Source organism: Macaca nemestrina, chromosome 7, assembly GCF_043159975.1.
Source record: "Macaca nemestrina isolate mMacNem1 chromosome 7, mMacNem.hap1, whole genome shotgun sequence".
Lineage (NCBI taxonomy): Eukaryota > Metazoa > Chordata > Mammalia > Primates > Cercopithecidae > Macaca > Macaca nemestrina.
Genome location: NC_092131.1, coordinates 143,497,604 through 143,512,603, shown reverse-complemented (window position 1 = coordinate 143,512,603; position 15,000 = coordinate 143,497,604). Strand labels below are relative to the sequence as shown.

Here is a 15,000-nt window from a genome sequence, read left to right as displayed (position 1 = left end):
ATGATGTCAATGGAGCTGTGGGTACCAGGGACTTCCTGCCTACATCTCTTTCATGCAGTGCTTCCCTTTTATTCGAATAAAGGCTAGAAATAAAATAATAAAGGTAGGCTTTCTTTTCTTTCTACTTGCCACTCTTGATGAGGATTTCTCTGCTCTTTATCTCACTACAGAAGAGTGAGCAAGACACAGTTTTCCTCTTTTCATTCTAAGTACCCTATTTTGGGGAAATATATAACATTTATTAACTTTATTGTGGAAAAATAAAATTTCCCTTTGGGTTTCAGAATTACCACTTTTTCTCACAAAATTATTTATTTCATTTGGTCTATTCAAATGTCAGGAATCAGGATATTTCCCTATATGCATTTCAAAATGAAAAGCTCCTTCATCTATTATGCCTTTTCCATTATGCTTATGAGTCTTGCCTAACTCAAGTAGCATAAATTAAGATATTGTAAGGCATCACTTTCTCCTATAATTTGAAAATTCAACATTCCCTGAAAACTCCTCTTTGTTTCAAGTAGTAAGTTAAGACATATTTAATATGATAAACTACCTGAAGGTGCTCCAACCCAAGCCAGACCAAGTACGCCATCATCAAAATCTCGGTCTGTGAAGACATAGGCCAAACAGTAGTCATCATGATTCTGCTCAGAATTCAGTTCCAGAAACTTCTCCACACCAATATTTGGGAAACGGAAAGGATTTGTAGGGTCCTTCTCATCAGCAGTTGTATTGATCTAAAATTCAAAACAATAATTTAGTAAGTAATTAATGTTAGCAGAGCTTTAGTGTAAATGTCTGCTCACCTTCTTCTGCATATACCTGGACAATATGCTCCCATGGAAATCAGGCCCGAATTAAGGCTTCTAAGGCTGTTCCCACTGCCCACATCCCTGAGCTGATCACAGAAGGCAAAACAATAACAACAAATAAAAAAGAAAGGCTAGGTAGGGAAATTAAAATTGAAGATGTTATACTTCTGAGCAAGTATTCACCAGATTCCTGAACACTGAACACTTGGGAAGAAAAAACAAGTTTTGCTTTCAGAAGCTCAGTAAAGGAAGTATAGTTTCTCAAATTTAATTATCTGAACAAGTCTCCTTTAGTCCTAATCTCCTACATATGGTGACACCTACAAGGATATAAAACCCTGTACTTTAGCTAATTACCAGAATATAAAATAGGTATCAAACCCAAGACTGTCAGTTCAGCAGACAAATCATTTTCCTGGTTTTCCTTGCCTAGAGAGTCACAGGGGCCAAACCAAACTAACTGCAAATTTATTTTTTTTTTCCTGATTGTGGGCAAGAATTTTGCTTTCTAATTCAAATTCACTTCTTTTACTATTTCAAACTGAGTTATTTCAGAATGTTTCTTTTGACACTTAGCTACTATACTCCTACCACAGGTTCCTCCTTCGGAATCTGAATAATCTGTTCCAATACCAGACTTCTATTAAACAAAAGCTTTTATTTATTAGCCCCTGCATCCTTTCAGAGACCTGTCTGTCTCCTATGAAGTCCTAGAACAATTTGGCTTTCCCCAGGTAAGCTAAGGCATTACAATATGAAAGTAAATGTTTTTACTGAAAGGCAAACCTCAGTCTATTTGAAAATGTTGGCAATAAGAGGATCACATAATGGTTGATACAACAAGAATTACAGGTCTCTTTATGACCCGTACACTCCAGTAAAACAAAGAGGCTCAGAAGCAGGAAGGCAAAAACACCATTGAGGGCAACTGCTTAAGAATAGATTTTAGAACATCTGGTTTATCTATTAACAATTAACCAAAAACAGTTACAGCCATTTAACACTAAAAAAATTCAAAAGCAAACACACTGTATTTTACAGATACTCCATGCTTGAAGACATGCTGTAGATGGCTTTCTCCCACTAAATATAAAAACAAAATTTTCTAGTAATTTTCTAATACTGGCTATAAATAAAAATGGCATCTAAGGCCAGGCACGGTGGCTCATACCTGTAATCCCAGCACTTTGGGAGGCCAAGGCGGGCGGATCACCTGAGGTCAGGAGTTCAAGACCAGCCTGGCCAACATGATGAAACCCTGTATCTACAAAAATACAAAATTAGCCAGGCATGATGGCGGGTGCCTGTAATCCCTGTAATCCCAGCTACTTGGGAGGCTAAGGTGGGAGAATCGCTTGAAACTGGAAGGCAGAGGCTGCAGTGAGCCAAGACTGCGCCATTGAACTCCAGCTTGGGCGACAGAGTGATACTCCTTCTCGAAAAAAAAAAGAAAAAATTGCATCTAAATTGTAATTACCTATTATTTAAATGGCTTATTAATATTTGCTGACAGAATATAAATTTTAAATTAATAGGTTGTGAACAACCTTCAACAGATAAAACTTTACTAAAGTTTTAATAAGAGTTAAGGTCTAAAAACAACCAACTACCACATTATTTACTTATACACATGCATTTCTTCATAATACAAATCATTTTCCTCAAAGGGCATCACTAAAATGTGTTGAGGTGTTCTCTACTTTTCATTACTTGCATTTTATTGCTCTGCCTACTAAACAGCAACACTTAATACTTCTTATCATTGTTACTTGCTCATTTAAGGATTTATGTTGCTCACAGAATACATGAAAGCAATTAATTATGAACAATTCTTATACTGTAAATCAGTAAATCATATTTCACCTTAAGAAAATTCAATTTAAGATTTAATCATACTACTTCTAAATTTAAGGACTACCTACAGCTATGTGGCTGAATGTATATACTAAAATTTTCTAGTATAGACATTTTATCTAACCATATTTGAAGAAAACTAGGAAAGCATAAATATTAAGGAACCCTGCGGCAAATACTTTTGTGAAAGGATGATTTTTTTAAGTTCGGTTGTTTATTTAGTATATAAATACTGTTTCTTAAAAAGCTATACATATATATTTAGAATATTCAGAAATTTTTTGAAAAAATAGCCTAAATTTATCAGTAATTTATTTATTTACCTGTAATTTATAACATTAAAACTAATACTATGTGACCCTATGGCTCTGGATCAGCTTTTCTCAAAATGCCTAAAGTATTTTGGAATCTGTTCATGTTAATATATTTTTTCTAAAAAAAAGTTTCATGGTCAAAAATTTAGAAAAATATGGGTTTCTTTCCTGAAGACTTCTCAAAACTTGATATATGTTACTGTGAGTTGTGAATTTTCAAGAAGATTATAGTATTAAGGGTTTTTCCAACTTCCAATTTTATTTAAACACTGTATTTATCCTCTTTTTCCCCTGGAACACCAAATGGAACACACAGTGAAAAATATTGCACAAAGCAAATTTTAGGAAACTGAGGGATAATGTTAGGGGGAAAAAGTCAAGTACTATATCCGTAGTTATTGAAGAGTCAGAGCTTTCTTAATAATATGTTAATCAGACAGACTGAAAACACACTTTACCTCTATTGTAGTCCGGATTAAGACCTTATACCTTTAATTCTTAAATCATAAACCCAAGTATCTGTGTGTGTGTACATGTGTAAATGCCAGGAGTAAAAAACTGCATCAACAGATACAATTTAATTTAAATTATTTAATTCATAAAGATAAAATTAAAAGCAAGCTTTTTTGTGTGTGTGTAAACATGGTCTGGATTGTTGCACTTTTTAAGTGTTTTTAACTATTTAAGTTCCTTACTCTTATGCGTTTCACCATGAAACTGATGTTACGGATCCCGGAGAAGTCTGTGGTCTGGTAAATTGTATCAATCGCTTTAACATGACTGGATATCTATGATTTAAAAAACAGAACATTTTAGAGGCAATGTTGAAAGATGAAAAAGATTATAAATTTCCATTTTCAAAATCAATAATTATTCATGTCCCACCACATTCACATTTTAAAATGTCAACATTATATACTGGACAGAAACATGAAAAAGATTAGTGAGTTGCACTGACAGGGGAGATTCTATTTTATTTTCCAGACTCCTCTGGCCAACAACAAACATGCCCACTTGTATTTTTGTTTCTTTTTTTGGAGACAGAGTCTTGCTCTGTTGCCCAGGCTAGAGTGCAGTGCTGCAATCTTGGCTCACTGCAACCTCTGCCTCCCAGATTCAAGTGATCCCCCTGCCTCAGCCTCCCGAATAGCTGGAATTACAGGCGCCTACCACCATGCCCAGCTAATTTTTGTATTTTTAGTAGAGACAGGTTTTACTATGTTGGCCAGTCTGGTCTCGAACTCCTGACCTCAAGTGATCCACCCACCTCGGCCTCCCAAAGTGCTGGCACTACAGGCATGAGTCACCACAACCGGCCCAAACATACACTCTTGTTTCAGTCACATAAAAGTTTTGTTTCCTCAATCCAATCCTACAATGTCACACGTTCATTACTTTTCACGTACATCCTATGCCTGGAGTATCTTTCTCTATTTATCCTTCGGACTCAGCTCAAACATTTTTATAAGAACTTCCCTGACAGTTCAGAACACACAGTCATTCCCTGACTTTAATCCTTCTATTGCTGCGCTAGTACACATTCTGTAAGCTTTGTTGACCACTTTCTATATTCTTGGCACTGTTTTAGGCAATGGGGATATAGTGGTGAACAAAATACAGAAGGTCCCTATAAATTTACAGAGGCTTACTTTAGTAGGGGAAGAAAAGAGGGAGATAATACAAATATAATAAATATACATTCAGATTTTGCTAAATTCTACAAGGAGATAAACGATGATAAACCCAAAAGCATCCGTTTACCTAGCTGACCCCCAACTAAACTTTCTAGCTTCTAAACCACTCTGTAGACAACCTTCCTAACTTCATTTACAAAAAATACTCTTGCTACGATTTGTGTAAAAACATATATATACTCTCAAAGTTATTTTCAAAGAAACTGTAAAAACATAAAACAAGATGGTCAAGTAAAAGCATTAACAATAATCACTTCAAAGGTAGCCCAGGCTGCCAAACACTGCTAATGAAATTCCTAGCTGTGCTCATAGGGCTCATTATAAATTCAAGCTATTTTTGTCTTGAAATGTATTTCTTCCTTGGTAAATCCTAGAAAATCTCCTACCTCATTAACTATTACGTTTTTCCTTACTAGCTTCTCTTCCTCAACCTATTCACCATATACAGATAGCTCCAATTTCTTCTCCTTTGGTTTCATTCTTTCCACATTCAATCTCTCAAGGCAACCCTTCCCTCAAGCTCTAGTTTCACATTTTCAAAATCCTAAGGGAAGAACCACCCAGCTTTTACACATGTTTAAAAATAAGTTCATCCTCACCACCAAAATGAATCATTTATACTAGTGGTACCTCCATCTTATCCATTTCAAATCCTTTCAGTCAAAAGTTCATTCATCAAATTCTTACTGGGTACCTTCAACACGAAGGACATTTTGAAGGGTACCCGCAAAATACTTATACTTTAATGAGGGTTGAGAAGACACAAGTGCAAATAATAATGTAACTAAGAAAGTGCTACATACAGTAAAAATACAGAATATAATTAAATACTTCCAGTTGGAAGGATTCCTCCATCTTTCCGTCCTTTAAGACCACAAATGAAAATTCAACTCCCTTTCCAAAGCTAAACTTCAGTGTCATCATCTCCTTCAGGAAATCATTGTCTTACCTGTCTTTTGACACTAAAATATCCCAACTCGTCTTTCAGTTATCCATGTACTTATCTTACACATTTTATCACGTCACAACTGAAAATGCATACTTTTTCCCAAAAAGAGAATATACTAACTTATATTTTTAAAGGAAAGAAAAGGTATTATAAAACAATACGGGGACTACTAAAACAGTGCATAATCAGAAATACCTGAGCAATCACAGCTTCTCGTGTTCCGTAATATTTAAAAAACAAATGATCAGTCTGAATATAAAGCTGACAAGTATTTTTTTCAGCTGAAGTTGTACGTTTTTTCCTCAGGAGTTCTGGACCATTAGCAGCATGTTCTTCTTGAGGTATCTATACATCAAAAAGAGTCATTTTTGATAATTAGCATGCTTTAATACTATCATTTTATCTAATTAAGAATACATACTATAAACAATTTCTTACTCTGCTTTATATAACACCATAGGTATTTCTGCTGTCATTGAAAGTTCCTAAAATCACTTTGTCTCATAATCTTCTCCATATAGATAATTTACTATCTATTCAAGGAACTCCTTCACTTTTAAACATTTTCTTTTTTTTTTTCTTTTTTTTTTTTTTGAGACGGAGTCTTGCTCTGTCGCCCAGGCTGGAGTGCAGTGGCCGAATCTCAGCTCACTGCAAGCTCCGCCTCCCGGGTCCACGCCATTCTCCTGCCTCAGCCTCCCGAGTAGCTGGGACTACAGGCGCCCGCCACCTCGCCCAGCTAGTTTTTGTATTTCTTAGTAGAGACGGGGTTTCACCGTGTTAGCCAGGATGGTCTCAATCTCCTGACCTCATGATCCGCCCATCTCGGCCTCCCAAAGTGCTGGGATTACAGGCTTGAGCCACCGCGCCCGGCCTAAACATTTTCAAAACATATATTTTAATATGTATTCATTTAAATCTAAAGCGAGTTGTGTAATAGCTTATAATACTTTGATATCTTCTCTACCTCACATCTAATACCCATCTACCATCCAGTTCTGTCAAGTTTATCTCTTAAATACCTAAGGTATCTACCCATTATCTCTGGCTCCACCACTGTAGCCCAAGCTACCATTACTTCTTATCTAGAATACTGTAGTAAAATCAATTTAATCAACCAATAGCCACTAATGGCCTTAGATCTCTTCTCCATACTGCAATCTTTTCAAACTGCAAATTTGAATATGTCATCCACCTCAATAATGTATTTCAATGACTTCCTATTGCTCTAAAGATTAAGCCCAATCTTCTTGACATGCTCCCCCAAATATCAACATTGCACAGCCTCTACTTAACTATGCAGCTTTTCTCATTCCATATTACTTCACAAAGAAACCCTGTTATGTTACCCAACTCTAGCTGTCTGTGGTACAGCTATACACGTTTTCTTTCCAATCCTCCAACACACAGTCTATCTCCTGCCACAGTCTTTGCACATGCTGACACTACCTATTCTGATCTTGTTAATGGCTTCCTTCTTCCTTTAGACTTCGAGAAGGTCAATTTATCCATTATACCATTTCACAGAACCATATACCAATGTCTCTTACATAGTGCAACCTTACATTTATTTGTGGGATTATTTAATTTCTGTCCACATCCCACATCACCCACTAGAATGTAAGTTCTGGAAAGAAGAAATTATCTCTGTTTGATCCTCACTGTAATGCTACCACCTAACAAAGACTTGGCAGCAAAAAGTACACACTATTTTTTTTTTTTTTTTTTTTTGAGACAAGCATCTCACTCTGTCGCCCAGGCTGGAGTGCAGTGGCGCGATCTTGGCTCACTGCAAGCTCCGCCTCCCGGGTTCACGCCATTCTCCCGTCTCTGCCTCAGGAGTAGCTGGGACTACAGGTGCCCGCCACCACGCCTGGCTAATTTTGTTTTCGAATTTTTAGAAGAGACAGGGTTTCACCATGTTAGCCAGGATGGTCTCGATCTCCTGACCTCATGATCCGCCCTCCTTGGCCTCCCAAAGTGCTAGGATTACAGGCATGAGCCACCGCACCCACCAAGTATTTCTTTTGAGAGTCTCGCTCTGTTACCCAGGCTGGACTGCAGTGGCATGATCACAGCTCAATGCAGCCTTAAACTCCTGGGCCCAAACAATCCTCCCGCCTAAGCTTCCCAAGTAGCTGGGACTATAAGCATGTATCACCACGCCTGGCTAATTTTTTTTATAGAGACGGAGGTCTTCCTATGTTGCCCAGGCTGGTCATGAGCTCCCGGTCTCAAGTAATCCTCCTCTCAACTCTCCGAAGTACTGGGATTATAGGCATGAGCCACTATGCCTGGCCTCAATAAGTATTTCTTCAAAGAATTACCACTGCTGTTGAATCCAAAGAGTCAAACATATGTAAACACCTAAAAGGATCACCTTAAATATTTTTGATGGCACAGTAATATAGAACCCAAATTGAATTTTAAATCACAATTTCTTCTTTCTTGACATTTCCTTCTCCCTTAATAATTCCATGTGAACATACACAAAATGAAAAATTTGTATTATATCCCATACACACAAAAAAGCGTAACTATGTGAAATGATAGAAATGTTTATTTGCTTCACTATAGTAACCATTTTGACTATCTACATGTATCTCATAACATCATGTAGTATACCTGATATATACACAATAAAACTCATTTTTAAAACAATTTGTATTATTCATGGGTACCAATACTACTGAAATAGTGTAACATTTGGGGGAACTGTCCCCAAAGCCTACCTTGAATACTATTCTACTCAGGGTTTTCATTTAGATGGTCTCCAGGTCTCAGTTAACACAGTTTGTAAATGACTCAAATACTGAGAAGTATTTCAAATCCACGTATTTGTGAAATGCAGTTAATATTTACAATCATGTCATTCTACACAAAAAGGAATTTATTTTAGCTAATGTTGAAGTTTTATATATGCAAGATTTTCTACTCCAGACCACAAAAACAAACAAACAAACAAACAAAAAAAAAAACCTGGATGCTTTAATGTGAAAATCCTATTTAAAGAAAGGTTTTAAATAAGAAATCAGTCTGAAATATGAAAAAGTGCTTTGTAGTATACGGTAAAAATTAATTTAAAATTATCTAACGTGTTCTTTATTCAATACTTCATCTACAAGTTAGCATTTGAGCCTGCAATCTTTTCATCAGGAAAAAAACTACTTCCAGTGTGTCAGATGGTTATATATTACATTTGAAATGTGTTAATTTTACTTTTATCTATTTTTCTGAGCACAGCATCCTAGAGGAGGGTAGTTTCTCTGTTTCAGCATATCCTACTGTCTTTTGGTTTCAACTGTTTCCAATGAGAAATGAGCTGCTATGTTTTCTGTTGCTTTTTTAAGAGTGGTTAAACTTTTTCTCACTGGTTGCTTTTAAGATTATATCTTGGGCTTTCAGACTTCTCAAATAATGTGCTATGGTATTGTTTTCACTATAAAGTATTTATCCTGTCCTAATTACAGGGCTTAATGAATTTGTTGTTTGATATCTCTCTGTTACATTTGAAAAATTCTCAGCCATTACCTGTCCTTACTTGACTCTCCATTTTCCTCCTTCTAGGACATCAATTACATAATACATATATTAGACTTTCTGAACGTATCATCTATTTCTCTTATGCTCTTTTCTGTATTTTCCATCCTTTTCTTAGCAATTGGCTCTATTTTCTTATATTATCCAAATCTAAATCCATCAAATTCCTAATTTTTGTTGTTATATTTGTCAATTCTAAATTTCCCACCAGTTCTTTTCTTAATTTTCAATTTTCTGCTAAAATTTTAAATTTAGTCTTTATGACTTGAATATATTAAAGTCTGTGTCAGATAATTTTCTTATCCAGGTACCATTTCCTTTGTCGGTTGACTCTCTTGTTCTTCCATCATGTTGTTTTGTTAGTTCGTATACTGGTTACATTGAACTGAGTGCCAGGCTATGTATGTGGATAACCACAGATTTAATGTGAGGTTGTGACTGACACCTTTCTCAAAAGATTTACTTTCACTTCTGGTAAGCAGAGTTAGGCTCGGTGCACTAGTAATCCTGCATCACCTTAATCCAATCAGGGACTGAGATGTGGTGTGAAACTTTAATTTCTGTGAGGAGAGGTTGAACATTTTATGATTTATACCTTTACTCTTAGGGAGTAGTCCTTCAAGGTCCCAACCAATAGCTCTTCTGGGCAGATCCTAAACAATATTTTCATCCTCAACCTAATAAATCTGCACAGTTCTACTCTCCCTCTCAGTCTCTCAGCTACCTCCTCAGAAACTCAAAGACACACCAGGAGAAAAGGTAGAACCAAATACCAGGATCACCATTCTAGGTGTATACTTTTTTCGGAGATCTTGGTCCCATACTACTTCACAATCATGTTATCTTTCCAATGCCTTCAAATAAATACATACAAATATACAAAACACATATATGGAGATATACATATACAAATAAAAATAAAATATTTTTATTTTCAGGCCAGGTTGCTTTATATTAGTTGTACTAATCAGTTGTTCTCTACTTAAAAACAATTCTTTATTAATTTTATACTTTGTGAACACATAATATTTTATACAAACTTTATAACTTGCCTTCACTTTAAGATGCCTTTTATTTTTAATATTCATATAGTAAAATATATTCATCTTTTTTATACTGAAAAGTCTTATGTTTTCAAAACGTTTCTCCAGATCAAAATCCAAAATATTTTATAACATCTTTTGTGAAGTGTGTTTTCAAATGTTTTGCCCATTATCTATTAAATTTTTTTATTTTTAAATTTTGTGGGTACATAGTAGGTATATATATTTATGGGGTACATAAGATATATAATACTTTGATACAGTACTGCAACGTGGAAATCACATCATGTTAAATGGTGAGCCCATCCCCTCAAGCATTTATCCTTTTTATTACAAAAAATACAATATATTAGACTTTTCTGTTGCTTTTTTAAAAATACAATTACACTCTTTTAGTTACTTTAAAATGTACAATTTAATTATTATTGACTATAGTTGCCCTGCTGTGCTTTCAAATACTAGGTCTTATTCATTCTTTCTAACATGTTTTTGTGCCCATTAACCATCCCCACTTCCCCCACCACTGCTCTAATACTTATTACACCCTCTAGTAACCATCCTTCTACTCTCTATCTCCATGAGTTCAATTATTTTAATTTTTAGCTCCTACAAATAAGTGAGAATACGTGAAGTTTGTCTTTCTGTGCCTAGCTTATTACACTTAACATAACAACCTCCAGTTCCATCCATGTTGTCACAAATCACAGAATCTAATTCTGTTTTATGGCTAAACAGTACTCCATTGTGTATATGTACCACATTTTCTTTATCCATTCATCTATTAATGGACACTTAGGCTGCTTCCAAATCTTGCCTTTGTGAACAGTGCTGCAACAAACATGGAAGTGCAGCTATCTCTATGATATATCTCTTTGGGTAGATCTGCAGCAGTGCGATTGCTGGATTATGGTAATTCTATTTTTAGTTTGTTGAGGAACCTCCAAACTATTCTCCATAGTAGTTGTACTAATTTGCATTCCCACCAACAGTGTATGAGGGTTTCCTTTTCCCCACATCCTCACCAGCATTTGTTATTGCCTGTCTTTTGGATAAAAGCATTTTTTACTGGGTGAGACGATATTTCATTGTAATTTTTATTTGTATTTCTCTGAGGATCAATGACGTTGAGCACCTTTTCATATGCGTGTTTGCCATTTGTATGTCTTTTAGGAAATGTCTCTTCAGATATTTTGGCCATTTTTAAATCAGATTAGATTTTTTTCTATATAGTTATTTCAGCTCCTTATATATTCTGGTTATTAATCCCGTCAGACAAGTAGTTTGCAAATATTTTCTCCCATTATGTGGGTTGTCTCTTCACTTTGTTAATTGTATCCTTTGCTGAGCCGAAGCTTTTAACTTGATGTGATCCATTTGTCCATTTTTGCTTTGGCTGCCTGTGCTTATGGGGTTTTACTCAATAAATTCTTGTCCACATAAAGTGGGGAGTTTCTTCAATGTTTTCTTGTAGCAGTCTCACAGTTGAGCACTTAAATTTAAGTCTTAATTCATTTTTATTCGATTGTTGTATATGGTGAGAAATAGAGGTTTAGTTTCATTCCTCTGCATACCGATATCCAGTTTTCCCAGCACCATTTATTGAAGAGATTATCTTTACCCCAATGTGTGTTTTTGGCGCCACTGTAAAAAATGCACTGTAGGTGTATCAATTTGTTTCTGAGGTCTCTATTCTGTTCCATGGGTCTATGTGTCTGTTTTCATGCCAGTGCCATGTTGTTCAGTTACTACAGCTCTACAGTATAATCTGAAGTCAGGTAATAGGATTCCTCCAATTTTGTTCTTTTTGCTCAACAGCATTGGTCATTCTGAGTTTCTTCTGGCTCCATAAAACATTTCAAATGGTTTTTTCTATTTCTGTGAAGAATGACAATGGTATTTTGGTAGCAACTGTATTGCTTTTTGTAATATGAACATTTTAACAACACTGATTCTTCCAATATATGAACATAGAATGTCCTTCCATTTTTTTGTGTCCTCTTCGATTTCTTTCATCAGTGTTTTATACTTTTCATTGTAGAGATCTTTCACTTCTTTGGTTAATTCCTAGGTATGTAACTTTATTTGTGGTTATTGCAAATAGGATTGCTTTTCTTTTTCAGACTGTTGTTGGAAACAACAGTAGAAATGCTACTGATATTTTTATGTTGACTTTGTATCCTGCAACTTTACTGTATTTGTTTGTCAGTTCTAATAGTTTTTTGGTGGAGTCTTCAGGTTTTTCCAAATATAAGATTATATCATCTGCAAACAAGGATATTTTGACTTCTTCATTTCCAATCTAGGGGCACTTTATTTCTCTCACTTCTCTGACTGCTCTAGCTAGGACTTCCAGTACTATGTTGAGTAACAGTGGTGAAAGTAGGCATCTTTCTTGTGTTCCCAATCTTACAAAAAAGGCTTTCAGTTTTTGCCCATTCAGTATGATACTAGCTATGGATCTGCTGTATATCACTTTTATTATGTTGAGATACGTACCTTCTTTTTTTTTTTTTTTTTTTTTTTTTTTTTTTTGAGAGGGAGTCTCGCTCTGTCACCCAGGCTGGGATGCAGTGGCCGGATCTCAGCTCACTGCAAGCTCCGCCTCCCGGGTTTACGCCATTCTCCTGCCTCAGCCTCCCGAGTAGCTGGGACTACAGGCGCCCGCCACCTCGCCCGGCTAGTTATTTTTTGTATTTTTTAGTTGAGATGGGGTTTCACCTTGTTAGCCAGGATGGTCTTGATCTCCTGACCTCGTGATCCGCCCGTCTCGGCCTCCCAAAGACGTACCTTCTATACACAATTTTTTGAGCATTTTTATCATGAAGGGATGTTGAATTTTATCAACTGCTTTTTCAGCATCAGTTGAAATGATCATATAACTTTTGTCCTTCATTCTGTTATGATGTATCACACTGACTGATTTGCATACATTGAACCATTCTTGCATCCCTGGGATAAATCCCACTTAGTCATGATGAATGATCTTTTTAATGAATTGCTGATTCAGTTTGCTAGCATTTTGTTGGTAATTTTTCCATCAATATTCATGAGACATGATGGCCTGCCGTTTTCTTTTTTTGCTGCCTTTATCTGGTTTTGGTATCAGAGTAATACTGGCCTCCTAGAATGAGTTTGAAATTTTCCCTCCTGCTTTATTTTTTGGAATCGTTTCAGTACAATTGGTATTAGTTATACTTTAAATATTTGGTAGAATTCAACAGTGAAGCCCCTGGGTCCCAGGCTTTTCGTTACTGGAAGACTTTTTATTACAGATTCAATTTCATTATTTGTCATTGGTCTGTTCAGGTTTTGAACATCATGGTTCAATCTTGGTAGGTTGTATGTGTCTAAAAATGTATCCATTTCCTCTACATTTTGCAATTTATTGGCATATAGTTGCTCAATGTACCCACTAATGATCCTTTGAATTTCATCTATACCACTTACAACACGTCTCCTTTTTCATCTCTGATTTTATTTATTTAGGTCTTCTTTTTTTCTTAGTCTGGCTAAAGGTTTATCAATTTTATGATTTCAAAAAACAACTTTTTGTTTCTTTGATCTTTTATATTGTCTTCATTTCTATTTCATTTACTTCTGCTCTGATCTTTATTATTTCTTTTCTTCTACTAATTTTGGGTTTGGTTTGCTCTTGCAAAATGCATCATTAGGGTATTTATTTGAAGTTTTCTTTCTTTCTGGATGCAGGCATTTATAGCTACATAAACTTTCCTCTTAGTACTACTTTTACTGTATCCCATAGGTTTTGGTATGTTGTGTTTTCTTTGTTTTTTTGAGACGGCATCTCCCTCTGTTGCCCAGGCTGCAGTACAGTGGCACAATCTTGCTCATTGCAACCTCCTCCTCCTGGGTTCAAGCAATCCTCCTGTCTCAGCCTCCCAAGGACCTGGGACTAAAGGCATGCACCACCATACCTGGCTACTTTTAAAACTTTTTGTAAAGAAAAGTTCTCACTACAGACCCCAGGCTGGTGTCAAACTCCTGGGCTCAAATGATCATTCCACATCAGCTTGCTAAAGTGCTGGAATTACAGACATGAGCCACCACTCCCAGCCAGTAAGTTGTGTTTCCATTATCAATTCTTTCAAGAAATTTTCCAATTTTCTTTTTAATTTTTTCACTCACCTACTGGTCATTCAGGAGCATATGGTTTACTTTCCATGTAATTGTATAGTTTCAAAGACTCCTTTTGTTATTGATTTCTAGTTTTATTCGAGTGTAGTCAGAGAAGATACCTGATATTATTGCAATTTTTTGAACGTTTGAAGACTTGTTTTATAACCAAACATATGGTCTATTCTTGAGAATGACCCAGGTGCTGAGGAGAAAAAAATGTGTATTCTGTAGCCATTGGATGAAATGGTCTATAAATACCTATTAGGTCCATTTGTTCTATACTGAAGATTAAGTCCAATGTTTCTTTGTTGATTTTCTGTCTGGAAGGTCTATCCATTGTGCTGAAAGTGGGGTATTAAAGTCTTCAGCTATTATTGTATTGAAATATCTCTCTCTTTAGCTCTAATAATATTTGCTTTACATATCTGTGTGTTCCAGTGTTGGGTACATATATGTATTAGGCCATTTTTGCGTTGTTATAAAGAAATAACTGAGACTGAGTAATTTATCAAGAAAAGAGGTTTAATTGGCTCATGGTTCTGCAGGCTTTACAGGAAGCATGGTGCTGGCATCTGCTTGGCTTCTAGAGAGGTCTCAGAAAGCTTGTAAGCATGGGCAGAAGGTGAAGGGGGAGCAGGCACATGACACGCTGGA

The 15,000-nt window shown here is 35.8% G+C and overlaps 1 protein-coding gene across 1 annotated transcript in view; it reads right to left on the bottom strand.

The window, feature by feature from the left end:
• Positions 1-15,000, bottom strand: part of LOC105489609 (ADAM metallopeptidase domain 10) — a 154,266-nt gene that overhangs the window by 43,182 nt on the left and 96,084 nt on the right. The window contains exons 6-8 of the mRNA XM_011754544.2: positions 5,822-5,971; positions 3,679-3,771; positions 557-740 (exon numbers count right to left, since the gene is read on the bottom strand). Coding sequence (XP_011752846.2) covers positions 557-740; positions 3,679-3,771; positions 5,822-5,971 — 427 coding nt within the window. The remainder of the gene's footprint in view (positions 1-556; positions 741-3,678; positions 3,772-5,821; positions 5,972-15,000) is intronic.